The sequence below is a fragment of the Beta vulgaris genome, chromosome 7 (assembly GCF_026745355.1).
Source record: "Beta vulgaris subsp. vulgaris cultivar EL10 chromosome 7, EL10.2, whole genome shotgun sequence".
NCBI classification, from domain to species: domain Eukaryota; kingdom Viridiplantae; phylum Streptophyta; class Magnoliopsida; order Caryophyllales; family Amaranthaceae; genus Beta; species Beta vulgaris.
The window spans coordinates 60,191,908-60,219,607 of record NC_079208.1 but is presented as its reverse complement, the minus strand read 5'-3'; the positions used below and the strand labels follow the sequence as shown (position 1 = coordinate 60,219,607).

At 33.5% G+C, this 27,700-nt stretch overlaps 6 protein-coding genes across 6 annotated transcripts; 2 read left to right on the top strand and 4 right to left on the bottom strand.

Annotated features, from left to right (window-relative positions):
* Positions 1-301: 301 nt before the first annotated feature.
* Positions 302-1,713, bottom strand: LOC104900302 (hypothetical protein). The gene has a single exon (XM_010687693.4). It carries the CDS (start codon positions 941-943, stop codon positions 383-385), a length of 561 nt encoding a protein of 186 aa, XP_010685995.2. The 5' UTR covers positions 944-1,713; the 3' UTR covers positions 302-382.
* A 2,325-nt stretch (positions 1,714-4,038) lies between these two features.
* On the top strand, positions 4,039-7,282 carry LOC104900474 (peroxidase 60-like). The gene is made up of 4 exons (XM_048648200.2): positions 4,039-4,272; positions 4,563-4,742; positions 5,298-5,457; positions 6,578-7,282. The coding sequence occupies exons 1-4, from the start codon at positions 4,039-4,041 to the stop codon at positions 6,991-6,993; spliced, it is 990 nt and encodes a 329-aa protein (XP_048504157.1). The 3' UTR covers positions 6,994-7,282.
* A 348-nt stretch (positions 7,283-7,630) lies between these two features.
* Positions 7,631-8,047, bottom strand: LOC104900473 (glycine-rich cell wall structural protein 1.0-like). The gene has a single exon (XM_010687888.2). The coding sequence runs from the start codon at positions 8,045-8,047 to the stop codon at positions 7,631-7,633; it is 417 nt and encodes a 138-aa protein (XP_010686190.2).
* A 2,239-nt stretch (positions 8,048-10,286) lies between these two features.
* On the bottom strand, positions 10,287-13,868 carry LOC104900301 (glycine-rich cell wall structural protein). Its single transcript, XM_010687692.4, has 2 exons — positions 13,468-13,868; positions 10,287-10,845 (listed from the first exon to the last, which is right to left on the bottom strand). Exons 1-2 carry the CDS (start codon positions 13,544-13,546, stop codon positions 10,439-10,441), a joined length of 486 nt encoding a protein of 161 aa, XP_010685994.2. The 5' UTR covers positions 13,547-13,868; the 3' UTR covers positions 10,287-10,438.
* Positions 13,869-16,339: 2,471 nt separating this feature from the next.
* Positions 16,340-19,087, top strand: LOC104900472 (peroxidase 57). The gene is made up of 3 exons (XM_048648203.2): positions 16,340-16,606; positions 17,308-17,487; positions 18,378-19,087. The coding sequence occupies exons 1-3, from the start codon at positions 16,373-16,375 to the stop codon at positions 18,915-18,917; spliced, it is 954 nt and encodes a 317-aa protein (XP_048504160.1). The 5' UTR covers positions 16,340-16,372; the 3' UTR covers positions 18,918-19,087.
* A 3,737-nt stretch (positions 19,088-22,824) lies between these two features.
* On the bottom strand, positions 22,825-26,347 carry LOC104900300 (uncharacterized). The gene is made up of 2 exons (XM_010687691.4): positions 25,938-26,347; positions 22,825-23,388 (listed from the first exon to the last, which is right to left on the bottom strand). Exons 1-2 carry the CDS (start codon positions 26,017-26,019, stop codon positions 23,066-23,068), a joined length of 405 nt encoding a protein of 134 aa, XP_010685993.2. The 5' UTR covers positions 26,020-26,347; the 3' UTR covers positions 22,825-23,065.
* Positions 26,348-27,700: the final 1,353 nt, after the last annotated feature.

Sequence of the window (27,700 nt, the reverse complement as noted above, 5' to 3'; positions counted from 1 at the left end):
ATTTTTTTGACTCACGATCGACTTGACTCGGTTTTTTTTTGTTTTGGACAAACTAAAAATAACTTTTTAGTCTATTTTTCAACCCTAAATAACAAGCTTTGGGCACAAGATTTTGACCCAATCCCACCCAACCAATGGACAATATTTTTAGGCGCAACCCGGCTCAAACCTGACCCATAATCACCTAATCATTAAACTTTTCATCACTTTCATTTCCAATTTCCCTAAAACACGTGATTTCATTACTCTTAATTTATAACACCAAAAAAATAAGACAAAAATATTAACTTTACAAATAACAAATTAACAATGATATTTTTCATAGCATCTCAATCTTGACCATTCGGCGAAAATAGTGTTCAATACAAAATAACAATTAACATCAAGAAACAAAAAGCTCCATCTGAGATCTATTATCTTGATCAATAACATCAAGAAAAACAGGATCAACAGACACCCTACTATCCACATGTACCCTAAACTTATGTTCCCACCACAACACTTTCGCAACACCTTCCACATCAACAACAGCATCTATAACCATCTCTCTCTTAGCCACATCAGACATAAACCGGCTAACATGATGAGCCACCAGCTCCAACCCACTAAGCCGAGCCGGAAGCCGAACAAGCCGACAAGACCTAGCCGGCTGTGAACCAGCTTCAAGCCGAGCCGTTCCAAGAAGTGAGCCGTCATAAAAGATAGACATAGTAGTAGTATCATAATTGATGGCTACGATGTTAGGATTGTTTACATGGACGGTTAAGATTAACTCGGCGTCTAAAGCTGGGAAATTGAGCTTGAAAGATGTTAAGTCGATGGAAATGACTTCGAAAGCTGGGTCTTTTGGCTTGGCGGTTATTAGTGCTGCGGTTGTAGCTGCGGTTGTTGCGCCGATTATGGCGGATGGCCAACTCCATTTTTGTGGTTTTGTTGTGGTCATGGTTTGGTGGTGGTGGTTGTTGTTGTTTGTGTTTTGGAGGATTGGGTGGAATGAGTCATGAAAAAGTTGGGGATTTGAGGGTGTGAGGAAAGAATTGACTAATTTGTCCTTGTTTGTTTATGGTTTTTATTTTTATTTTTTGGTGTTTTGGGATTATTTTGGCCTTTGGGCCTTGTTTTTTTTAAATCTTTTATGTGTTTAAAGTGAATGGTTAAATGTGGTCTTATTTTAGTTAGGATAAGTTTATTGTAAGTCTTAAAAGGAGTTTTGATTTGAAACTTTTGTGGATCTTGTGCAATAAACTACTCTAAGACTCCATAGTCTTAAAGTGAGTTTTGATTTCCAAAACTCAACTCAAGACTCCCCTTGCCAGATGTCTCAATTCTTAGAATTTTTTTTTAAAAAAATATTAGCCCAAATAAAAAAAAATCTTATTAATAAAAAAAAAAAAGTGAGTCTTGATAATAGTCTGGGGATAAAGTATAAAAGTAAAGAGAGTCTGAAATTAGTCTGAATTAGTGAAAAGCTGATGTGGTAGAGTCTGAAGTATAGTCTTAGAGTCTTGCAATAAACTTACCCTTAGAGTCTGTTCTTCCTAAGTTTATTTTCAGTTTAGTTTAGTTTAGTTATAATCAGCTTAGTTCTGAGATAAAACAAAGATGAGTTGTCAAGAACATAGAGGAGGTAGGATGGGCAGTTGGTCAAATTCAGTATGGATCGTACATGGACAGTAGTTGGAGTCGGCGGCTCTCCTATGGTTTCCTAATCTTGGATATGGGGGAAGAGGAACAAGTTGGCCCTTGTGAACAGCTTGATGCACTATCTCCCTTCAACCTTTTGAGCGAAATGCGGCACAAAGGAATTCAATTCAATTCAGTTCCAATTATCATTTCTATTAGTTATAATTTAATTCATATTAATTCAATTCAATTCAGTTCAGTTGCAATCAGTTTAGTTCAATTCAATTGTTATATATCAAAAAGAACATGGTTGTCATTGTTGATGATTGATTAGTTAGAACGATTACCACCTGATGGATGAAGGCATGAAGCTAAGGTGGAGTGGAACATCTGGAACATAGTTTAACATAGTTTATTTAACTATTTTTCTCTCACAATCTTACTTCATTTCAATTTAATTAAGCCAAAAGAATAAGGGGATAAAAGTTAGATATAATAGAGACTATAGAATGAGAGAAACTTAATATGTTAGTGGCAATTTTTCACTTTTAAAAAGCGATAATTACCATAATTCCTCAAATCGATACTTTGTCAAAATAGTTTTTGTCAATATAACATAATTTCTTAAAATGTAAACAAGAGTTTTGACCACTCTAAATAGATTTAGATACACGTAATGCATGTTTCAAGTTGTTAAAAGATGTAAATATTAACATCAAATTGTAAAATACTTTTTAAAAAATAAAGGACATTTAAGATTTTTTAAGTGGACACCAAAATTCACAAATATAATCTTATACTCCCTTCATTCCATAATATAGTGCTCATTTCTCTTTTTCACGCGGCGTTGATCTACAACAACCACAATTTCAGTTTCTTTACACTAGTAATTTAGTATGCACCCCCTTAACTTTATCCCCTATATCTTGGTCTTCAATTATCAATTGTAACTCTTCCAATACAAAAATTTGAAACCGCTTTTGTCTGCATCCTACAAGTCATCTCTAACTTTTTTCCCAACAACCAAACACATAGCAAATGTGTGTTTATATCGTTCATGGGCTGAGACCACTACCGAAAGTGAACCATAATATTTTGAGGCATAGGGGAGAGCTAAGTGATGGCCTACTGGCCTTTCCATCTCCCAGACATCCACCTAGAATTAGGAGTTGGAACTCGAATTCGGACCAGAATCGAACCAGACAGGAAAAATTCTGATCCGGTCTCTGATTCATGAAAATTTGAAATTCTGTGTTTCCGATTCGATGTGGTCCAAATTCGAAAATTTTCAATTCTGATCGGGTGACCAAAATTCCTTTTTTAATAAAAAAAATAGGTTTAATGGTTAAAAAAATCTTTAAAAACTATAAAGTTAAAACCCCATCTTTATTGCCTTTAAGATTCTTGCAGATAGAATTATTAGTAAAATTGAGTTATTTGGGCCCGGGGGGATTGACAGGACGAACTGCTAGTTTTCGGATACGAGATATCCACCCTAGTCCCTTCTTTTAATGCATTGAATCTAATATGTCTAAACCTAAGAAAAAAAAGATGTTTTTTGAATAAAAAATACAAATTGTGGTAAAAAAAACCTGGACCGGACCAGAATATTTTGGTATGGTCCAGACTCCAAATCCACAAAAATTTCAAATACTGATCCATACCGGTTCCTGGTCCCGGTATCGGACCGATGCACACCCCTACCTAGGATCAATCCCTCATCTTAGCATCCTTAGACCTTATTCGGAAGTATAAGAGTTTTTGTTCCAAGTCACATACATGCCTATATAAGGGTCTGTTATATTCAACTTATTTTTGTTTACGTAAACTTATTAGACCTTATTTTGCAAGAGTTACTTGAACATAACTTATCTGAACTTATTAATTTTTAAAATAATATGAGGTTATGTGATACACTTCATTGAGCTTAATACAAACCCACACTAGAGTAGAGTTTTGACTATATATAAGGTTAGTAGGGTCCCATTCTAAACCAATTACTAATAGGTGGAGTAACCCACCGATCTATAGATTAGTAATTCTCTCTAATTCTTCAATTAATTCAATTGTAGGTTATATCTCTTAATATTACTTGAACCTTTTTTATAATAAGAATTAAAAAAAAGATGAACAAAACATATCTTCAAGTTTTGAAACTTATGATAATGCTATGTTTTCTTGTACTGTTGTACAGCTATACTGCTGTGACTTCATCGAAAACTTCTTTCACAAAACAACGTGCAGATTACATGCAGCCAGAATTCCGGTGTCTAGAAACTGCTTGAATTGATGCGTTCATTTCAATAAATATGCAGCTGAATTCTAAGTTATTTCTAACACATTATTAGCATCACTTTCATGTTTCTTAGTTAAAAAGTAAGTAATTTTTTTTTTTACAAAAACAAGGGAATAAAGATGGTAGCATTAACGATGAAATTATCAATGAAACTCGCGCTATTAGAGCTTCTTTTGATGAGTTTAAGCATTATCCCATCTTATGGTGTTCTTCAGGTGGGCTTCTATAATGGAAAATGTAACACCACAAATGTCGAGAAAATAGTTTCTAAGGTTGTTAAGAAGCATTTCATCAGGGACAGGTTCATCACAGCTGCCCTTGTTCGCATGCAATTTCATGATTGCTTTGTTCATGTAAGGAAGTATATATATCGAAGGAAGTATATATATTATGCGCGTTTCTTTTTAGTGGTTACACTTATTTCGTTATGAACTTATGACCTGTGATGCGTATAATCCTTAATATATTTGTTACATTTTGTAAAATGATAAAAAAGTTGATATTTTGAATCTATGTATCAAAATTGATCTATCAGAACTTCACTTGATGATATAGTTTCGTTGTGATGAATAATAACCTTTTTACATAATTTTATGCATATGCACTAAAGATTAATTTGGAATGCATTGTTGATTAAGAATAGGGATGTGATGCTTCCATCTTAATTGATGGAAATCAAACTGAGAAGGATGCTCTTTCTAATGGAAGTGTCAAAGGTTTTGAAGTTATTGATGAGGCAAAGGCCACTTTGGAGAAAATCTGTCCTGGAGTGGTCTCTTGTGCTGATATTATTGTTATAGCTGCTAGAGTATCAGTTTTCTTGGTAAGCATACTTATTACTTTCTCCATTCTATATTGTCGAACTACTTGACTTTATGCACTATCTAACCAAGGATGTCTTGGCCTGATAGTTAAGATTGAAGTGCTGTGAATAATAGACCACAAGTTCGAATCCCCCCGACCTCCTCTTTTTTGTGCTTTGTACTGCTTTCGTGGCTCATATGGATAGTTGATTTATCTTGCCTCCTCAAGATATGGCTTGAAGTTGTCATTCTTCAATTGTTCATTTTCAGGATCAAATATACTAGTCCGTTATAGGATGTTTCTTTAACTTTAAGAGCCATAATATGTAGCTTGAAGAATGAAGAGAAAAGGCTATATTTAAGGAGCTAAACCAGTATTATTCGTCTTGATTAGTATTTCCAAAGTATCAACTTGTTATAGTTTTTTTTGGTACGTATTAATTAAAGATATAAATGGTCTAAAACTTGTATCGGAAACTAAAGAGTATGATACATTTAATTGATGCGGGAGGGGGTGTCACAAAGAGAGAGAGTCACTTAACAAATCAATGTAACATTGATATGATCATGTGTAGGATGGAGGAAAATGGTACCATGTCCAAACAGGAAGAAGAGATGGTCTCATTTCACAAGCAAGTGATGTCGATCTCCCTTCACCATATCTATCAATATCTGAAACAATTCAAGCATTTGCTAAGAAAGGACTAAGCATCCAGGACATGGTTCTTCTTTTAGGTAACATTGACGACGATAAATAATTGCTTCTTAATTTTATTCCTAAACTAAATACAAGGTGTATTTGCACGTGTGCGACGGTAACATATATAGTGCAGTTAAGTAAATTTAGTAACAAAATTAGGTAAATAGCAACGGATAAACGAAGAATCCGCCAATCAAAGCAGCGCGTTTAAAACCCGGCCCGTAGCTAATTGCCTATGGTACGTTGCATAGTGTAACTTGTCACACGCAAAGCAAAACTTTCTCAATTTATGTGGTAACAGTAAAAATGATGATAATAAAAATGATTTTATAAGTTATTTGTGAAGAAATTAAAATTTCATACTTAAATTTATGCTCATCATATCTGTCTATTCTTATATCTCTTATATTTTCTTCATAATTTTCTTTATCATCCACCATTACTTCAAAGTCGATTTTACCTCTTTTATAATTATCTTTATCATAGGGATGAGGAGCTAGCTCATGTGGTAGAGCACTCCCCTCTGATCCTTGAGGTCAGGGGTTTGATCCTTACCCCCAGCCCTTGGGCTGACTTAATTTCCCAATCAAAAAAAAAAAAAATTATCTTTATCATCCAATGTTACTTTAGAGATGATTACCTCTTTTATTTTCTTCATATATTTCGAAACCATCTTTTACCAATTTAAAGATGATACCGAATGATCTATGAAATTCAAAGAGAAACAATTATGTAGGGATGAAATTCCACTACCATATGAGTGTAAATATTATTTCTTTCGTACTATTTTACTCAAAAAGATTCCAAACAAGAGGAATACAAATAGAACATAGAAAGTACTATGAATATGAGACTCTTTTTTCTATATGATGTACAATGTTTTTTTTTTAATTAATTCATTGTCACCATTTGTTACGACTTACCATGATGCATGCACTGATGCATGTATGATAAATTTCATTAGGCCCGTACACAAGCTCATGTCGAAGAAGAGAGTGACCACATAAATGTTGACAAAGTTCCATCCTAAAACCAATTGGTGATAGGTGGAGTAACCACCAATCTATATGTTAATCAGTCTCTCTCTAATTCTTCAACGTGAAACAATTATTCCTAACTCACATGCGGGCTTTACTCTTAACAATATACGTATAGGTGGTCATAGTGTGGGAATGACGCACTGTACTTTCATCCAAGATCGTCTCTACAACTTCCAACACAGCGGGAAAACTGATCAAACTATGAATCCAACTCTAGCACAATTTTTGAAAAGGAGATGCCCTAAGGACAAAATTGGCCAAGTATTAATCCCATTGAACTCCAAGACCAATAATGTTAATCTCATAGACAACTCTTTTTATAAGCAAATATTGGTAGGAAGAGGTATACTTCAAATAGACCAAGAAATAGCGCTTGATTCTAGGACTAGTGACTTTGTTAAGGAGCTAGCAAAGAACAACAATACTTTCCTAGCTAAATTTGGTGAAGCTATGGTTAAGATGGGTGCAATTGAAGTGCTTACTGGTGAACAAGGAGAGATTAGAAGGTCTTGCAATTCTAGCCTTAGGTAAGCAAATGGAATGGTGCAGGATTACAAAAGTGGATCTACAACAGGTTCGACAAGCTTATGAATCCGCAACTTTTTGTACAAAAAATAGTTTTCCCTGTATCTCTTTTTAATTTTGTACTTTTACTTGATGTCAAAAAAAAAAGGTCTTGCAATTCTTTAACTTATAAGCGATGAGCTTAGAGATGTTTTACATTTGCAAATTGAATGTATTTTTGGGTTCATGAGAATGTTTATTGAGGTTATCTTTAGCTCATGAATGTTCGTACTCAAATTTGTTTTCCTTTATTTGATTTGGCAAAATCACTTTCTTGTGTTATGATCGGAATTCTTTTACACCTTTTATCCACAACGATTCACATTCTATGATGAGTTTGTTGTTACTTTGTTATTCAAAATTTATGACTAATTTAGTATATACCTAAGTTTTAACTACTTATTATTTTCGACAATCACTTAATTTCAATACTTTGTTAACTCGTTATATTCTTGTTAATGATCGTGGTCATATTGTGTTTAAGTTGGAGGGAGAACAAGATAGAAAACCAATAAGACAAGCACACTAAACAAATAAACAACCTCATGTGAACCTATTTCAACTAGAACAACATTGAAGTCTCTTCATCTAATTAAAAGTATGCTTAAAATTGAACAAGAATAATTCCAAAACCCAAGAAAAACAAATGCCAAGTTATTTGAAAGGGTGCATTTGGACAAGTTGATCCACGTTGATCTTTTTTCCTATGACTTCCATCAGCTCCGGCCACTCCCGCGTATGGAAGGAACCCCCCCTTTCCTTGGCTAACTCCCGAGCCACCACCTTCATTACCACGTCCTCTTCCATGACCGCTTCCATGACCACCGCTACTCGCACGACCTCCTCCGATTCCTATTGCTACTACTCTACCGCCACCTCCGCCTCCGCCTCCACCTCCACCACTACCACCACGCTTACTAATTGCTGTTATATGCACCCAATGATCCACTGATCCCACCTTCTTAAACGTGCTATTTTCCTGTCCATTTGAGTCTTGTCCACCTAATGTTATGTAAGGCATACAAGTGTAATTTGGTCATTTTAGATACATGAAATTTTTTTGGTCCTACTACCAGAAATTTTCCACTGCCTTTGGCGAGTGGACTAATTAATTGCGAGAGTTTGCATGGGTACCTCAAAGGGCAGCATCCCTTCCCACTTGGATTTTTTCCATATCCAAGGCTCGAACCCGAAATCTTGATTAAGGAGCGAGAGACCCTTAACCACTTACGTCAACCCAAGTTGATCAGATACATGAAAATTAATGTACCTGTTTTTTCTTGTTTTTCTAAGTTGGTGTGGGGGGAATGTAATCATTTAACTGCCAAATACATTTGATCCGCTTTTAGTGTGATCCATATCACGCAATACCAATCTATCTATCTATGATCCATCAATTTGATGTTATTGTCATGAAAAAAATCATTACTTTTCCCGTGCAGAATTAATAGTCACTATACGGTAAATTAAACAATAACACAAGTAAAATTTGTAATATATAGTCGCTAAAAGACATGTTTGTTGAGTTGTTATAATATACTAGGAGAATTTCGCAGCTTCATTATATATTCATTATCAAGTATTCAATCAAGGATTTTTTGACCTAGTGATTAAGATGAAGGTGCTGTAAACGATAGGTTACAGGTTCGAATCCCCCCTCTCCTTCTTCGTACTGTCTTCATGACTCATATAGATTAAAAAATTATCAAGTATTCAAATAAATATGTTATGTTTATGATAATAATTCATAATTACTTCTATGTAGCAAAATTATAATTAGCAGGGAAATTGAAATGTAGTATATGGAACCAAAGAAAGTGAACAAAACAATTGAATCTGGATTATAAAGAGAGAATGAAAGAGGAAGGATCATACCTAAATTGGAGCCTTTGGATGCAATTTGGGAAAACTGAAGATGCAAAAAAACTACCAAGGAAACAAGATAAAATCTCATGCTCCTTTTACTTTTAAATTGTGTTGTTTATCTCTTGTAATTTTATGAGCTTAATTTTTTTTTGACATCAGAAAAACTTGCATTAATAAAACTCGAATGAGTTATTGAAAGTGGTTTCATTTTTCACTTGCGTTAATAAATGAATAAACATTTATATAGACTTTGACCAAGAGTTTGTTAAGGAGGATAAACCCATGGTTGTAGGATTATTATTATTATTATTATTATTATTATTATTATTATTATTATTATTGTTATTGTTATTATTATTATTATTATTAAATAATAATAATAATTTGTCATTTTTTTAATGTTCCTAACCAAACAACATTTTTAATCAAAGAGAAACCTTTTCATCCTCTTTATAACCCTTTATCATATCCTTTCTTTTTCTTCTTAATGAAGCAAATAGTAATGGTTGGTAACAATGTTAGTTGAGTGACTTAGGATGTGAAGGTACTTAAAATCCTCAATAATATTCTATAAGGTTTCTAAGCTGACCCTCGATGAAAATGTATACATTTTTTTCGATATTTATTCATCGCAACACTTTGACTTATATATTTGACAACACATAATTTTGATAATAAATTATCTACTCAGAAAGAATGAAACAAATACCTACATTTTCACCAGAGACAAAAAGGTGCCTTTTCATCAAGAGATACTTGTAAACCCTTGTGTTCATGTTCAATTCATTTGTGATATCAAGTTAAGCCTATCTTATAAAGAAGGAGAGATTATAGGTTGGGATATATAATTTATACAAATTGTATTAATTAGTTTAGTATTTTGTACAAGTTGGATGGAAAATAAGAGATCAGAGAGACGAAGCGAAATAATTATAACCAAAATTACTAGGAAAATTTACATTTGTAGAAAGATATCTTGATTTTATATATTAAATCTCTCGTTCCACAATTTGTGTATTATTTACATGCCACTTTTTTTTGTTGCTTGATATTATCACTACAGCTCACCAATTTTTAATTCAAATATTTACACACAAGCCCGATCCCGGCAGTTTCTAGGCCAACGATTGTATGATAGATTTTTTTTTTATTAGGAAATTAAGTCAGCCCAAGGGTTAACCCCTAACAAGGCTACTAGCCTTGTAGGAACTACCAGCACATTGGCTGCATGCTAAGGAAATTACCCCAACATAATGCTGGGAATAAGGATCGAACCCCTGACCTCAAGGATAAGAGGGGAGTGCTCTACCACATGAGCTAGCTCCTCATCCTTACGATTGTATGATAGATGAAAGCCCTTTATGTACATATATTCTAATATAACATATTAATCATAGAAAAAAAATATCAATTTCGTTGAAATATTCTTTATATTACATAATTAGTAATGCATTATGAGTTCTTTTCTATTGGGGTTGTGGTATAGTTTTGCAACTCTTAAACTAGTTGAACTACAATTAACCTAAATAATAAGCTAATAAAAAGCTTAAAATTCAATGAAATAGATTTTTACACCTAACAAAAATAAAATTAGAGTTAACCCAACATGTGCAGTTGGACAAGTTGATCCTTTCTGCCTTTGGTGGCCATGGGATCTCCTTGCAGCTGCAGCTGCTGCTCCTGCTCCGGTTGCAGCTCCATAATATGGTCGACGTCCTCCTCTTCCACCGCTACTCGATTCACCACCACCGCTTCTTCCGCCACCATAACCATGACTATAGCCACCATTATGACCACCACCAATGCTATGACCACCTCCGCCACCATGACCACCACTGCCACCGTGACCACCACCACCATGACCACCAACGCCTCCACCTCTCTTACTGATTGCTGTTATTTGCAATCTTGACAATGCCTCTCTATCCTTGACACTATTGTGTACTTGCATGTCTGTAGGATCATATGTACATGATATTGTCAACATATATAAATCACAATGAATCAATAAAATTGGTGACTCCACTTCTGACACCAATTAGATCTTACTACTACAATAAAATTTGTGAACACACATTTCTTAATTCTATAAGGATTTATCCAAATAAAATGGTCTTATTGAAAAAGCTTATAGGAGAACTAGTTTTTTTTTTTTTATTGGGAAATTAAGTCAGCCCAAGGGTTACCCCTACCAAGGCTATTAGCCTTGTAGGAACTACCAGCACATTGGCTCGTAATGCATGCAAAGCATGCTAAGGAAATACCCCAACATAATGCTGGGGGGTAAGGATCGAACCCCTGACCTCAAAGATCAGAGGGGAGTGCTCTACTACATGAGCTAACTCCTCATCTTTAGGAGAACTAGTTCGTTAGTGAACAAGAGAAATTGCGTGGACTAAACTAGTCACCGAAAGAAATTATTAAATTACCCCATCATACCAGTTATTTCCTGAACAAAAATTATTAAAAGAGACGGTCTAATTTTAATATAAAAGTAGACCTAGTAACTAAATAGATTAAACTAGTCACTGAAAGAAATTAACCGAGTCACCATTGAGCTAATTTTCTTTTTAATATTGAGTTTACCCTTTCCTAATTTTAATTTAAAAGTAGGCGGTATCTTACGAGACAAACTCTTTGCTGAAAGTCGTTCTTGAATTACTATTAGAATAATATGTAAATAATCTTTGATTATTCTTAAATACTACCTCCGTATTTTTCTAGTTGCACCATTTGATTTTGTGGCACTATTCATCAATCAACTTTGTTAAGCTACCTCGCATTATTATATAAGAAAAAACATAGTCATGTGGGATCTTATTAGATTCGTCTCAATACGAGGATTCCAAATATCAAATTTTTCCTATACCCAATAAGATATATTGACGTTCAAAAAATCGTCTCGATAAATGCGAAAAAACAACTGATGCAACTAAAAATTACAAAAATTGTATTCTTTATACATCGTCTACCTAATTTAAAATTAGCTTACTATGTCGTAGTACATTGTATTCAAACCTATTTTAGTATTGAGAATAGTCAGGGAATATCTTCCTAGAAATCTACAATTACCCTTAGTCGGACTTAAGAGCATCTCCAATAGCTCTCTTTAGCACTCTTCCCTCATAAAAGTTTTGCCTTTTACCCCCACATTACGTGAGAGAAGAGTATGACATTCTTGTACAAACACTATTCTAGCAAGTTATATTATGCCACACTATGAACTATTCAGCAGTAGCACAATAACTTTTGATGAAAATTAATATATACACAATCACATGAGTCATGAGGGATCTAGTGTGCTTCATGCTCTTATTTAATTCCTACTTAGGAATTAGGATCCTAAAGTATTTTTTTCTCCAAACCCATCATTTATCTTCCCAATTTATATATATATCTGAAATCCAAGACAAACAGATATCATGTTGTCACATGTACTCTCTCCTCCTCCACGCAATCAAATGAGACATTAAACCGTAAAAATGTGTATTTCAAAACTCGAACACTTGACCTCTCATTTGTTATGTTAATTCTAACCAACTCCCTAAAATGCTCATGTTGGTCTTGTGGGGGTGACAAAATCATTTAAAGACATATATATATTTCTATTTTTGAAAAATTCAAATGCACTTCATTAAAAATCCAGAACGTATGATACCGGACAAGAATTGGTTACTATTCTAAACCATATAACAGTTATTAAACAGTGAGATATTATAGTAGTACGTTTTTACTTTTTAACACATACTTCTCCATTTCTTTCTCCTCAGTTTTTACTCATGTCATCCATTTTTTAGTTTCTCTCTTCATTTATATAATTTTTATCTCATACTTTTACACTTCTTCCTTATTTTATTTCAAAATAAAATGAGTAAACTAAATATAAAGGGAAGAACTATGACATAACCTTTCCTAAACACTAAATACAATTATATTTTCATTTCTCACCAACATATTAAGAAAAGAATTTCCTAATTTCTCCTATATCTCTAATATCTTCCAAAATTGAGAAAAATTTATTTCTTATATACCACATCTTTTTTTTCTATAGTTATAAAAAAATCCTATCTTTGTACATCATTCACAGACCAACATTTCTTCCTAATTAAATAAATTATGTCTTCTATTGATATTATAAAAACAATATATAGCTGAATACTAGGCCCTCTTCTATTCACCCTAATCTTACTAAACTAGAACATACATACTTCAAGTATAGTAGTAGTATTTTACTAACTCATTTCCCATTTTGTATTTGTTGTATGAAGTCATTTGATTTTTACAGATCATTCAAACTGATTATTTCTTAATAAACCTAATTCTTACTAATTAGATAAATTTTTTTTAAAGAATAGGGCCTATGTCATATCATTGAAACAATTTCTAGAGCGTCAATCATCGGCTCTATCAGATAGAGTATAAAACTATTTCTGCGACCTCAACCAATCAGTTTAAAAAATAGTTTTATACTATACAAACAAATCTTTAACAGTTTCTTTAAACTATTTCTTCAAACATTGTTGTAATTTAGCAGAAATATATTGAATGTTAAGGAGAGAGAAAAAAGAAGTGTACCTAAATTTGAGCACTTTGAAGTGACTAGCAAGAGATGAATATGCAGAAAAAATACCCAGAATAACAAAAACCATCTCATATTTCTTCAATCTTTCAGTATCTTCTTTTTGTTTTTGCAGTTTCTCTGTCTTTTTTACGTGGTACTCTCAAACTCTCTTCTTTTCTTGTGCTAAGAACAATTTATATTTATGGGAAACTTTACTTTTTTCTTTTACTTTTTATGTGGTAACTAATAAATTAATTAATAAAATTAGAAATAGAAGAATTTGGGAAAGAGATGATCATCATTCATCTCTTGTCTATCTAAAACAATTTGGATTTCTCTTTCGTTTTCGGCTCCCTTAAATTTTTCTCTTTTGGGCTTTTTAAGGTTTATCATGGGCTTGTTTGTGGGCTAAGAGTGCAAGTAAATCCAGCTTAGTGTTGAGTTGTTGATGGGTACATGTTTTTTGAAAAGTTGTAAAATGAAATACCCTACTGAAGTGGCACCTCACACTAATATAACTAGTCAGATTTGCAGGTCAGACTCTCGGAAGGAGGAGGAATGGTAAGGAAAATCTCACACCCAAAGAGTCCCTAGTAGGATTTGATCCCATGACGGCATGACCTTGAAATCATGAGGCCAAATCTTTACCATAAGTTTTGTTTGGTTTTTTGGAATTGTACATGTTTTGTTATACTCCCCTCATTTTATTTTGATGAATATTCTTGCCTAGAGGTGGGCATGGTCCGGGTCGGGCCTGTTCACGGGCTCGGCCCGCGGGCTTGAGTAAATGACGTGCCGCGTTTGGCCAGGGCCCATGAGTGGCGGGCCGGGCTTAAAATTAAAAAAAAATTCCAAGCCTCGGCCTACGGGACCGCGGGCCGGCCCATGTTTTCTGTTGTATTTTTTACAGTTTTAGGGTAAAAAAAACAAAGGAAATGAGTGTTCGTCCCGCGGGACGGAAATAAAATTTCTTGACCGTGACAGGCCCGCGGCCCACCTAAGCAGACAACGGGCCAGGCCTCGAGCGGGGTCGGGCCCAAATCGTGAAGGGCTGGGCCGGCCCACGTGCCGGCCCGACCCATGCACACCTCTATTCTTGCCTATACAGGTAGTCAGGTACCACACCAAGTAGTACTTGGTCTAGTGGTTTGGTTTGTATCTCACAACCTTGAGGTTGTGGCCTGTGGGATCAAACTCCACTAGAGACACTTTAGAGGTTGAGATTTTTCCCTACCATTCCCCTTACTTTCAAGAGGTCTTGCCTGTAAATCCAGATCGATTGACCTGAACGAGATTTCGATCCGATTAGGAAGCTTATTTCTCCTTACCTTTAAAAAAAATAGTCAGATATTACGCAGGTATTCCTTTCTCCTCTCACTCACATTCCATCATATTATCATTTCAGTCGCTGGACTCCTCCACGCCAATCCTACTTCAAGTTAAATTTTGATAGATCAGTCACAAGACTATTTCATATTTAATTAATCTCGGAATTGTTTTGGACTATTATTAATCACTCCCATGAATTCATTTAACATTTGTTCTTTATAATGCATTTCGATTATTTAAGATAATGTTGGACTATTTAAAATTGTTTGGTTTGTTTGATCATTCTATTAAAGAAATAAAAATATTGTACCATTATCTTATTAATCAAGAAATAGAGGTTCTTGAAACTCGAGTATAATATTGTACTATTAGAAGACTTGAAATAAGTCAAGGCCAAATCCTTGTTACACGTATGTCAAAGTAGTGCTTGCCATGCATCTTAGACTATGTTTGGCACAACTGACTGAAATGGAGCTGAAACTGATAAGGTGGCTGAAACTGATTAGGTAGCAGCTGAAACTGTTAAGGTGCTGAAACTGTTAAGCTAGCTGATTACATAACCTGTTTGGTAATATTATTTATGAATGTAGCTGAAATATCTTTTTAAACTTAAAAAGATAAAAAGAAACTATCTTTTTCGGCTTAAAAGGATAAAAAGAAAATAATAATTATAAAAAAATTTCAGCACCTTATCTCAGAAGCTATAATTTACTCCAACTCAATTTCAGTCAAATTTTGGACTTAAATTTTATTTAAGTTCCTCCACCAAACATCACTAATCATATAAGGTGACTTAAAATTGTAGCATCTTATTATTTAAGTCACCTAAAATGCTTCCCCAAACAGTGTCTTAATCAATTTAAGGAATATTACATTTTGTAATTAGTATAAAAAACCTTATGCACCACCTCTAAAGCAAGATAACTTCTAACAAACTTTGCTACATTTGATTTTTTGAGGTCAATGATCTCTAACCTTGACTTTCAATACAACCTTTTGATATTATAGCCTTTTGCTTTATCTTTCCAAAACTACAATCCAATCCCACTTTTTAAAGTAATACTTTCTTCCTCCTGAAAATAAGTGAAATACTTGTCTGCATGGTACATTCAAGGCCTCAAGGATGTCTATGAGATACCGACATACCATAATAGTAGGCATTTCAAAGCGTGCTAGTGAAGAGATATAAAACAATGCGAACCCAAAACAAGATAAATCGACAAGTGTTAAATTTATCATGAAACGTCTATTATTAAAGTGTTAAAAGGTATTTAGAAGCGAAGGAAGTGAAAGCTAATTAGCTAGGCCGAAAGTCAAAGATACAATAGTTGGCATTACCAAAAAAATTGAAGAGTCCATCAAAAATTCTCAACAAATGCATGCCTCATTAGTTGATATTTTGATAACTGAATATGCATGCCTGATTAGTTGACTATTACATCAATAATTATAAATCTGATAAGCTAATTAATTAATGTTTTGTTAAGTTGATCAAGGCACGTTAATACAACACTTACTAGGGAATAAAGACCTGTCTTTGCGCTAAGTAGTCTCGAATCCCTCTATAAACTACAACAAAAATCTATAGCCATGGCCATGGCCAGGGCTCGTTCTTCGTGTACCGCGACGCTAGCCATTGTTCTGCTCTTAATGACCCTCGTTGGTGAGTCTTATGGTCAATTGAAGGTTGGTTTTTACACTGGAAAGTGTGGGACGAACGACGTCGAGAAAGTTATATTCAGCATTGTCAAGGCAGCTTTCAACAATGACAGGACAATTGTAGCAGCCCTTCTTCTATTACAGTTTCATGACTGCTTTGTTAGGGTAATGTTTCTGCATCATTTATTTTAAGAGTTTGTCTTATAAGAGACCGCCTACTATTAAATTAAGATTAGACAATGGTAAGCCGAATATTAGAAAGAGAATTAGCCCAATAATGGCTAGGTTAATTTCTTTTGGTAAATAATTTAATTCATTTAGTGTCTCTGTTTGGCATTACTAGCTGAAAATAAAGTGAAACTGATAAGTTAATTGAAACTGATAAGATAAAGCTAAAACCTGATAAGGTGCTAGAACTGATAAGGTAGTTGATTAGTTTAACTGTTTGGCAAAATTAGTTGATTAAGTTGATAAATTATTTTAGCAAAATTAGTTGTCAAAATTCTGGAAAGATTTTCCAAAATTCCAGTCACCTGATATTGAAAAGGTAAATTTTCAAACTTATTATTTAAGTCATTTTAGCCACCTGAAATTTTATTTTAGGTGCTCCCTAAACACTACAAATCATTTTAGCACCTAAAATATGTTAGCACCTAAAATATGTTAGCAACTTATCATTTAAGGTACGTAACTAAAATGCTTCTCCAAACATAGCTAGTGACTAGGTCTAATTTTATATTAAAATCAGACAGTCTCTTTTAATAATTTTTGTTTACTTAAAAAATTTGTAATTTCGTGTTAATAAGTTTGATGGTACTACATGCTAGTCTAATTGATGCTTAATTATCTTGTCTTTGTAAAATAAGGGATGTGATGCGTCCATTTTGTTGGATGGAAGCAACACAGAGAAAACTGCATGGCCTAAACACATTGTTAGAGGTTATGATATTATAGACACAATCAAGGCAATTTTGGAGCGAAGGTGCCCACAAGTTGTCTCGTGTGCGGATATCATTGTCATATCGACTAGAGTTGCAATTTTTCTGGTAAGCAAAATACTCATAGAGCAAATATTATTCATAGTTTCATACATCTATTTGTAGGAGTTAGGACAACCTACTAATAATTAGAGTACGGGAGTACGTGATGCTTGAATTTTCACAGTTTTCAATGCTCATCTTTGATTATAATATATAGAAATTAAGAACAATCTCGTTATGACTTATGAGAAAAATATAAAATAAAGTATCTATGTATGTCTTTGAAAATATTTATAAGAAAATATTATTATTATCAAGCACTTGCTCCGTTCATTATCTATTGCAACATAATGGGGTTGGACACGTTGTTTATTAAGGAAATAAAAAATAGCAAGGTAAAGCAAGGGTAATATTGTCAACTAATTAGTTGGTGGGTAATTAATGATAGTTTTAATAAGGTAAAACAAGGGTAATATTATCAACTAAAGTTATTTTTTTAACCAAAAATAACATTGTTACAATAAATATGAAACTAACATAAGTAGTCATTGTTGCAATAGATAAAGAATGGGGGAAGTATATAAGATGCTGATAGGTAGCAGTATAGATGACAATATTTTATAGTTGTCATATATGCAAATAGGTACATATCATATCACTACGGGCATGTTCTCCCCAACTTATTTTCAGTTCAATTCAATCAGTTCAGTTCAGCTCTGAACAATACTTTAGTATTGTTACTCTCACATATTACTATTCATTTAAGTTAAGTTCAGCTGTTTTATGCTTAAGAGAATAGACCCTACGTTTAGTTCTTTACTTCTAGGGAAAGTGAAGATTTTTTAGAAATTCGCTGAGAAACTTCGTAAGATACACTAATTTTCAGTTCAATTCAATCAGTTCTTTACCTCTAGGGAAAGTGTATGACAAAGCTCTAAATCATTCAATCTAATTAGGCAGGAGGAGTGTGGTACGATGTCGAAAATGGAAGAAGAGATGGTGCCATTTCACTAGCTAGTGAGGCTACTGCAAACCTTTCTGCAGGATCAACAACAATCCAAGTTCCCCATACTGTTATAGAATTTGCTACTAACTTCTTGACTGCTGCACAAATCAATGGTGTCGTTTCGACTGCCATGGATGCTGCTGTTACTGCAAACCAATATACTGAAGGGACATTTATCCAAGTTCAAAATGATGTTCTAAACTATGCTATGAGCACCTTGACTGGTACTCAAATGATGACATTCTTGAGCATATACACTAAAGTAGTACAAGAATTGGGAGGATCTCAGAAAGCCAAAGATACACTTGAGAAAAGTGGTCAGCAAATTTTAACTGAATCATCACTTAACACACAATATGTCTCGCAATTCGTTTCTTCGATGAAGATACTTGGTAGAACTGGTGTTCTTGCCGGATCAGAAGGCCAAATCAGAAAGAATTGTCGTCGGGTTAATGATAGCATACTTAAGCTTGGGACTCATGGATTTTGAAGTGATCCATCCCCTTAATTCTTTCATTACTGGTTCTCTTTTATGCAGTTTACATATGAATTGAGTGTGTTTTTAAGTATGTACTTCCTCCGTTTCCTAAAGATCTTCCCTCTTTTCGTTTAAGTGCGTTTATCATATGGTCCACCATTGCATTATTAATTCAATTTTACTCTGTTTCTCTCTCCTACTTTAACCCCTTTTTATTTGTTTATTTATCTTAACTCATTTCTCTCTTCTACTTTACCCATCCCATACCCCACGCAAATAGATCCTCCTTGGTATTTGTAGGAATAGTAACAAGGAAGATCTTTAGGAAACGGATGAAGTACAATGCAGTACAAAAAGATATGGGAGCTCAAGGAGGCAAAAGTCTTTACCGAATGGTTAACCAATTTGCTGGATTTGGTAAACTCCCTTGATTGGAGTGATATAATTGATCACGATATATAGGTTACAGGCTAAGACATATCCTAAACATATTAGGGAAGCTAACTAGAATAGGATTATAATTATACAAACTATATCCAAATATAAAAATATTGCACATGATATTTTTATATTCTATCACACCTTCGCAATTTTAGCGGGAGGATGGTGAACTAAGATTGGACTTAAGATCTAAAAACAAATGTCGTGGAAGTCCTTTGGTGAATATGTCAGCAAACTGATATTGAGTAGGAACATGCAAAACTTGACTAATTGCTAAAATGTATATCCATCCCAACGTACATATTGTTGACACTTGAGTAATCGATATTTAAAAACTTGCATCATGTGATCAATAACATTTGCATTTTTGCATAGCATTGTTATATTACTAGAATTCACAAACAAGGAGAAGGTTAACACAAAAATATGATTACATTTGTGGAGTTTTTGCAATCCTTAATCTACATATCAACTTAAAAAAACCAACCTACTAATAATTGATGAAATAGATTCCAACACCTAACAACAATGAAGGTAGAGTTAACCCAAACTTTGCACTTGTAGTTGGACTAGCACTAGCTGATCCATTATGGTGATGGTGGGACATGCTTGAAGCAGTAGCTGCTCCTGCTGCACCATATAATGGAAGACGTCCTCCTATTCCACCGCCATGCCCTCGGCTACCTCCGCGACCACCACCAATACCAAAGCCACCTCCACGACTACCACCAATACGAAAACCAATTTTCTTACTGTCTATGTGATTATGTTCTTCCATATCTGTGTGACAAATACAATAGATCAGTATCTATCCCCACATTGAGTATGTTAAAATTAATAATTTGTTCAATTTAATAAGAATCATTAGTTCACCAAGGATGTCTTGGCCTAGTGGTTAAGATTGAGGTGATGTGAACCAAATTTCCCTTCCCTTCTTTATACTTTACCGCCTTTGTGGCTCATATGAATGAAAAATAATAAAATAATGATTATTAGTTTATTCGAATTTTTGTTGCATGGATACTTAGGAGTGATGTAAAGTGTTAAAAAATTGACTTGTTAGATTTAGAAATTTGTCAAAAGTAATTACGTTATTGTTCTACCAATATGTGTACTACTTTGTGTATAGATATGAGTCATATGACCCAAGTATGTTAGCGGACCTGTGACCAGAAGATCAGTCCAATAAAGTTGTCCAACAACACTATTGGCGTCCATCTAACACGAAAAACTAAGGGAATCTTTCCTTATGTAGTACTTAGCTACATTCTAAACACTAATTTCTCTCTCTACTTTCTCTTTTTAAATCATTCGTGGAATATTGACTTTAAAAATAATTTACTTTAAATCATTCGCGGATACAATACTGACTTTGAAAATAATTTACGTTTGTTTCCTCGCAACTATTCACTAGCGGACGTCCACCTCATATAAATAATGAAAATATGATATAGCAGTTTGTAGTGGACTAAATAGTAGTAGAACAACCAAAAAGATTGGAACTTGAATTAAAAGAGAAAAAAGTAAGAAGTGTACCTAAATTGGAGCTTTCGGAAGTACGTAGCAAAAACTGGAGTTGCAGAAAAACCACCAAAATGACCAATAATAGTCTCATCCTTTTCCGATTTCTTGTTTCCTGTTAAGATTGTATTGAAGGTAAAAGATTGAGCATTATTATCGAACTAATGTCAATATTTATAGTACATCAAATAAAACCTAATAAAGATAATATAAGGAATTCAAATCTTATCATAATAAATTATTATCTTTAACTAAATAATATCCTAACCAAATATTATCGCTAAAATTTTATGTCTTCTTTCTATATGGGAATCTTGAAACTTAGTTGTTATTATGGAAGCATTTAATGATATATAGCGGTATCTTCGAACTTCGAAGCTTACACGTTGATTTTTTTTTTTTTCCATTTTTAGCTTTTTATATATAGCTCTTAGGGTTTCATTTCACTTTTTCTTTTTTGCAATATATTGTGATGATGAATATCAAAACAGATTAACCAGAAGTTTGTTTAGGAAACTATGATTTAAATGGAAGTTTTTTGGGGAAAAAGATCTCGATTTTTCTTGCTATAAGGTAACTCTTTACAGTTTGTAATTATAGTTTTTTTTAAAAGAAATTTTATGTGCTTCAAATTCTCATGTTCTTGTTGGGCTTTTAATTTTAGATTGGGCTGTTATTTTGGTTTTGCGTACTAGCCTTATATGTATGCTATGCAGAGCGTAGAGTGGAATTGTTGTGCATATTTTTTAGGGATCGGTTTTTTCCCTCAAATTAGAGGACTACAATTTGGATTTTTTGTTTTTAAGTAGAAAGGGTGGACACAATAATACTTAAGAGCTTTTATATATAATAGAGGTAAGAATATCCCGCTTAAATCGAACTTACAATTTCATGGACCCGCTGTTAATCTTTAAATTACTTAGAAAGGATGAACATCAAAATATTCAAGAGTTTTCATATATAATAAAGATCAAAATACAAACTTAAATATCGAACTTATAATTTCATGGGCCCGCTGTTAATCTTTTACTTTGTTCTTTACGTTTGGATGAGCAAAGTGGCATTTACTATGGATCATTACCTGTTGTTGGACTCTCTGACAGGCCCAATAGTAAAGGTAGGGCTTAGGAGGGTGAGCACTTTTGAAAACCACTACTCGTCTACTCCCTATATCACTCTTATTTTTCTCACTAGATTGAACTCCACGAGTTATTTACATTTGGGTTCAATATATATTCTACACGAGGGTGTAACATAAACTAACTAGTCTTCTTGCTCACTTATTTTTTTTGGTTGCAAATGAGCCATAAGGACGGGGATGAGAATTGACCTCGAGATTACCTGAAATCGGGAAGGAAGCTCTAATCAACCGAGCTATCCCTCACTCTTTTCTTATTTGTCGAGATCCAAATAAGCAAACAAACCATCATCTTGCTGCTTGCATGGTCTCACACATCTCTGTCATTTTATATGACTGAGACGAGGTTTATGTTATCAGTTTATAGGTATAAGATTATCAGTTATGAAATAAACTATCAGTTTATGAGTTTATAAATTGATAATTAGATATGTTGGGTTTAACTAATAGATGTCTAGATTACAATTATATATGTTGAATTAATTTAATTAATAGTTGTTTGGTTATACTGATAGATGTATAGCTTAAATTGATATCCATCTCAGCTTTGTCTTGGACTGAGTTGGTCTCACGTTAGACTTTTCGATAAGCAAAAGATTAACGAATAAAAATAACTGAAATTTTTGGATGTAACCGTTAGAACTATCCAACACTCTTCAGTCCTACTTTTGAGTTGCATGTATTCTTGATATAGTTTAAGCAACATTTGGTTATATTACTAGAAATCAATAATTATTAAAGTATAAGGTTAACACAAAAACAATTATGAGTATATTTTTAACAAAGGAAAATACTGCCTTTACTTGGTTTTCTGATCACTTTGCAACGTAAACCTTCCGAAATCATATTCATATTCTATACAAGGAAAAACAAAACAGAAAGCAACCAAGCACAATGACAATTACTCTGTTAGGATAGATTTAGGTTTAGGTTAATAATAATTCGAACCTTTTCCCTTCAATTTATCTTGTCACACACCTCCGACAATTACATTTGTGGAAATTTTGCAATCCTTAATCTACATATTAACTAAAAAAACAACCTACTAATAATGAACTTATTATTGAATGAAATAGATTCCAACACCTAACAATAGTGAAGGTAAAGTTATCCCAAACTTTGTTGTTACACTAGCTGCTCCTTTATGGTGGTTGTGGCCCTGGTGTGACCTGCTTGAAGCAGCAGCTGCTCCTGCTGCTCCTGCTGCACCATAGATTGGAATAATTCTTCCTCTTCCACCGCCACGACCTCCGCTACCACCACGACCGCCTCCACGACCACCACCACCTCCACCACCGGCTTTCTTACCAATTGCTGTTATATGCAGTAATCCATCTTCTGGCAATGCTTCCCTCCCCTTTATGTTATTATGTTCTTCCATGTCTGTGTGACAAATGGATCAGTATATTCAGTGTTTCAACCTCTCCCTCCCAATCCGGATTACTTCCTCCGTTTGTTTTTACTCACTACACTTTGACTTTCACGCTTGTCGATACACTATTTTGACTATTAATATATTTAATTTGTATTAGAGTAAAATATAAAGATTTGATTTCATGAAAATATAACGAATCCAGCAACATATTACATTATGACATTTAATTTTATCTAATAGTAAATAATGCATGGTCAAACCTCATATATGAATAGTGGAATTTTCACAATGTAGCGAGTAATTTGAAACGAAGGAAGTATTAGTTTGTTGAATTTCTGTTACTTCTTCCGTTTCCTTTTAACGTGACACTTTTACTTTTCACGCATGCATATGCAAAAATTTAAGAATATATATCTCTAATTTTGTATTTGTAAAAATTATAAAAAATACATATAAGACGAATCTAACAAGATCCCACGTGACTACACTTTTATTCATGTATGAATCAGAAACGATGGTCAAAGTAAATTTGTGAATAATGTAAAATGTCAAAGTGTCACATCTAAAAAGAAACGGAGGAAGTACACGAATCCTTAACATTGACGTAAAATATTATAAAACTGACTTAGGGCCTGTTCTTTTCGGCATAAAACAGCTGAACTGAATTGAACTGAACTGAAATGAATAGTGATATGTGAGAGTAAAAGTATTATCCATAGCTGAATTGAACTGAAAATAAGTTGGGGAAAACAGACTCTTAGACTAAGAAAGTTGTCTAAACTAATTAAGTTATGGTTCTACCAAAATTCTACTATGATCAATCAAAACAAAGAAATTCGAACTTTCACTCGTGGCGGTATTTAATTTCCACCGGCCAACGTTAAATGGACACTAAAATCCCGTGGGCCGTGTTTAGTTGAATAAATCATGACAAATACACATTTTGAGATTATGTGACATCACCTTTTGGAAAGTGACTTGATATTTTGAGATTATGTGACAAATAGACATTTATAATTTTATATATTGTGGTTATAACTTATAACAAATATGACCTTGGAATAATTATAGGCTCATATTTTCTTTGAGCCTATATTTATTATTATAACCATTATAGAATCTACAATGATTTTGCAAATTGTATAAAAAAATTATATTTCAATATTCATTATATGTTAGACATAAGAAAACATGGGAAGTAATAAGATTATATTCTTTGAATTAAAATTAATTAAATTGAATTGCGAAAAGAAACTAATTAAATTAGAATTGAGTTCAAAAGAGCATTGTCTAAATTTTTTTTGGTAAATGTAAGATAGAGAACTAAAACTTTGTAATATTTCCATTATGAGGAAAAAATATAGGAAGCTTTATATAAATTTGAGCATCTTATTGAACAAATTCTACTTTCCATATAAACTAAACAACCATTTACACTTCTAAAATAATTAAATAAATTGTCTATAGGGCAATACTTTCTAAAAGAGCTATTTATATTTGGAATCGTCGATTGAAAATTATTTCTTAATTATGAAAATATGATATACTCGACAGCTTATTTGGTAAAGTCTTGAAAGGGGATATTTGAGACTTCAAATAGAATCCCGTGTACATCACTGTGCTTAGTCGCTCATTTACATTAGTTGCTCATTTACACCGAAAAAAGAAAATATAATACTCTCTTCATCTCCAATAAACTTTTCATTTCTCCTTTGCACGTTCACTGCACAATTTGTATGATTAATATCTCCTATTATTTATTAATAAAAGTCATAAAAGTTTGATTATTGTAATGTATGCAATACAAATGAAATAAGATCCTAAATAACTACTCCCTCCGTCTTTTTTTATTTGCTACAAGCACTTTTTCACAAAGACCAAGCAGGGAGTGGGGACCATTGACATAAATGGAATTAACAAAAAAGCAAATAGGTAAATTGTGGGACCTATGTATTATATATGGAAACATTTACAAAATCAAGAAGGGAGTGATGACAAATTTGTAAATAAAGTGTGGGACCTATGTACTATATATGGAAATATTTGCAAATGTAGCAAATAAATTGAAACACCCCTAAATGGCAAAATGTAGCAAATAAAAAAAGACGGAGGGAGTATATTTTTTTCTAATTGATGAATAGTGTCGAAATTAGAAATGAGAAGTCTATTGAAGGACGGAGAAAGTAATACATTGTAGACCGTAGTGGACTAAATTGATAGTTTGGTAGTACAACAATATATACTTCCTCCGTCCTCTATTAGTCTACCCCTTTCTTTGGGGCACATTTGCCGAGATACTAATTTGAATCTTAATATCTCTAATTTTCGATAAGCAAAAATTACAAAAAGTTGATATTTGGATAATACACATTGAGACGAATTCAACAAGATCTCACATGACTATATTTTTCCTTAAATACAAATCACAAGAGATAGTCAAAGTCATTTATGTGAATAGTGTCAAAAGTCAAAAGGGGTAAACTAATAATAGACGGAGGGAGTATAAAAGATTGTAACTTGAATGAAAAGAAGAAAAAAAAGAGAGGAAGAAATGTACCTATATTGAAACAGTTGGAAGTGAGTAGCAAAAACTGGAGTTGCAGAAAAACCAGCAAAAAAATGACCAATAATGTCCTCATCCTTCTCCAAATCCTTATTTTCTCTCTCCTCTCTCCTCTCTGTGTAGGAACCTTGAAACTCAGTTGATATTATTGAACCATTATATCAGTTACTTTGAAGTTCAAAGCTAATTTTTTCTATAATTTATGATATTCTATGATAATAAAATAGCAAAGTAGAGGAATCAGAAGTTTGCTTATGAAACTATTTTGGGAGAAAAGATGTTTATTTCTCTTGCAATAAGAAAATTCTTTACAGTTTGGAATTATTATAGTTTTTTTTTTTTTTAAAGGAATTTTATGTGCTTTAAGTTTTAAGGTTCTTATTTGGGCTTTTACTTTTAGATTGGGCTGTTATACGGGCTTTGAGTTTAATTATATCAAGCTTATAAATTCGCGGGCCCTCTGTTCATCTTTAATTTTGTTCTTTTTCTTTGGATTGGGCAAGGAATTGGTATATATCTTCTGAAATGTACAAGCAACTTTTTATAGATTTTTATATCAGTACTCTTCCGTATATGAGAAGGCAAGAATAGAGCTGTTCACGAGTGGGACGGCCCACTAATTCCGCCTAAATCGACTCGTTAAAGTTGCGGGTTTGGACAACAAATTTGAAAAAGATTTTAAATGGACGGGCCAAGCCCAACCTGCTACTATTAATGGGTGGATATGGACAACCTTAAATATATCATAGTAGGGGTGATCCGTTGGACATAGATCCAATTTTTCAAATTTTTTGAGTCCTTGGAATTTGTTCGGCTTGGTGGTATCAAAATGCCACTGTGTCGGGATATCTTATCTGTCTCTCCAGGAAAATGGATATCTCCCGAAAAGGCTAGCACATCCGGCCCGTTTATTACAAAATCTATTTTTTTTATGAAATTTAATTTTTTAATCTTACTAATTTAGTGCTGATTTATCTTTTGAAATATATAGTTTATTTGCGCTAATATAGCTTTGGCAACAAATAATTATTTTTATTCTTTCCTTCCCAACTTAATTTGTCATCTTCAAACTTTTTTTTTACGAAAAATTTCAACTCTCTTTATCTTACATTGCGGTTATCAACTTTTTTTTGTATTTTAACCAAAATTATGTTTTAATCTATATATATAAAATAAAGAAACTTAGCTAGACTTATTTGAAAAATAAATAAATAAAGGGTCCCGAAGAAGTCTAAAACTGTGACTTATAGCCTTCAATTTTGATCGTTTTAGGGTTCCTCCGGACCCGATTATCTTTTTCGCCGAAAACCTACCTATGGGATGCAACGCGACTTATAATGCATTCCGGTTGCTTTGCACCATATGAAATGCCCCAGAATGCCACAAAATGCCACCAAACAACCCATTTATGATTGTGTGGTGCATCCACGGAATGTCCCCGAAATGGTCGTAAAAGTTGTCCTTATTCCCGTTCAAAGTCGTTGAAGTCCTTAATATACCATCCCAATGTCCCCTCAAGGTATCCCATGGCATTCGGTGCACGATTCCCGGGGACGTCTAAAAGCGTGAGTTATAGCCTTTAATTTTGTCCGTTTTAGGGCTCCTCTGGGCCCGATCATATTTTTTGCCGAAAACCTTTCTATGGGTGTGGCAAGAATTATATTGCATCCCGGATGATTCGCATGATATGAATTGCCCCAGAATGCCACTAAACCACTCATTTATGATTTTGTGGTGCAGCCACGGAATCCCTGAAA

Coding starts and splice junctions, on each gene's coding strand:
- LOC104900302 (XM_010687693.4), bottom strand. CDS start 943: ATGACCACAACAAAACCACAAAAATGGAGTTGGCCATCCGCCATAATC.
- LOC104900474 (XM_048648200.2), top strand. CDS start 4,039: ATGGTAGCATTAACGATGAAATTATCAATGAAACTCGCGCTATTAGAG. Junction 4,273..4,562: donor TTCATGATTGCTTTGTTCAT/GTAAGGAAGTAT, acceptor GATTAAGAATAG/GGATGTGATGCTTCCATCTT. Junction 5,458..6,577: donor GGACATGGTTCTTCTTTTAG/GTAACATTGACG, acceptor ATATACGTATAG/GTGGTCATAGTGTGGGAATG.
- LOC104900473 (XM_010687888.2), bottom strand. CDS start 8,047: ATGCCTTACATAACATTAGGTGGACAAGACTCAAATGGACAGGAAAAT.
- LOC104900301 (XM_010687692.4), bottom strand. CDS start 13,546: ATGAGATGGTTTTTGTTATTCTGGGTATTTTTTCTGCATATTCATCTC. Junction 10,846..13,467: donor TTCAAAGTGCTCAAATTTAG/GTACACTTCTTT, acceptor ATGATCCTACAG/ACATGCAAGTACACAATAGT.
- LOC104900472 (XM_048648203.2), top strand. CDS start 16,373: ATGGCCATGGCCAGGGCTCGTTCTTCGTGTACCGCGACGCTAGCCATT. Junction 16,607..17,307: donor TTCATGACTGCTTTGTTAGG/GTAATGTTTCTG, acceptor TTGTAAAATAAG/GGATGTGATGCGTCCATTTT. Junction 17,488..18,377: donor CTAGAGTTGCAATTTTTCTG/GTAAGCAAAATA, acceptor CAATCTAATTAG/GCAGGAGGAGTGTGGTACGA.
- LOC104900300 (XM_010687691.4), bottom strand. CDS start 26,019: ATGAGGACATTATTGGTCATTTTTTTGCTGGTTTTTCTGCAACTCCAG. Junction 23,389..25,937: donor TTCCAACTGTTTCAATATAG/GTACATTTCTTC, acceptor TTTGTCACACAG/ACATGGAAGAACATAATAAC.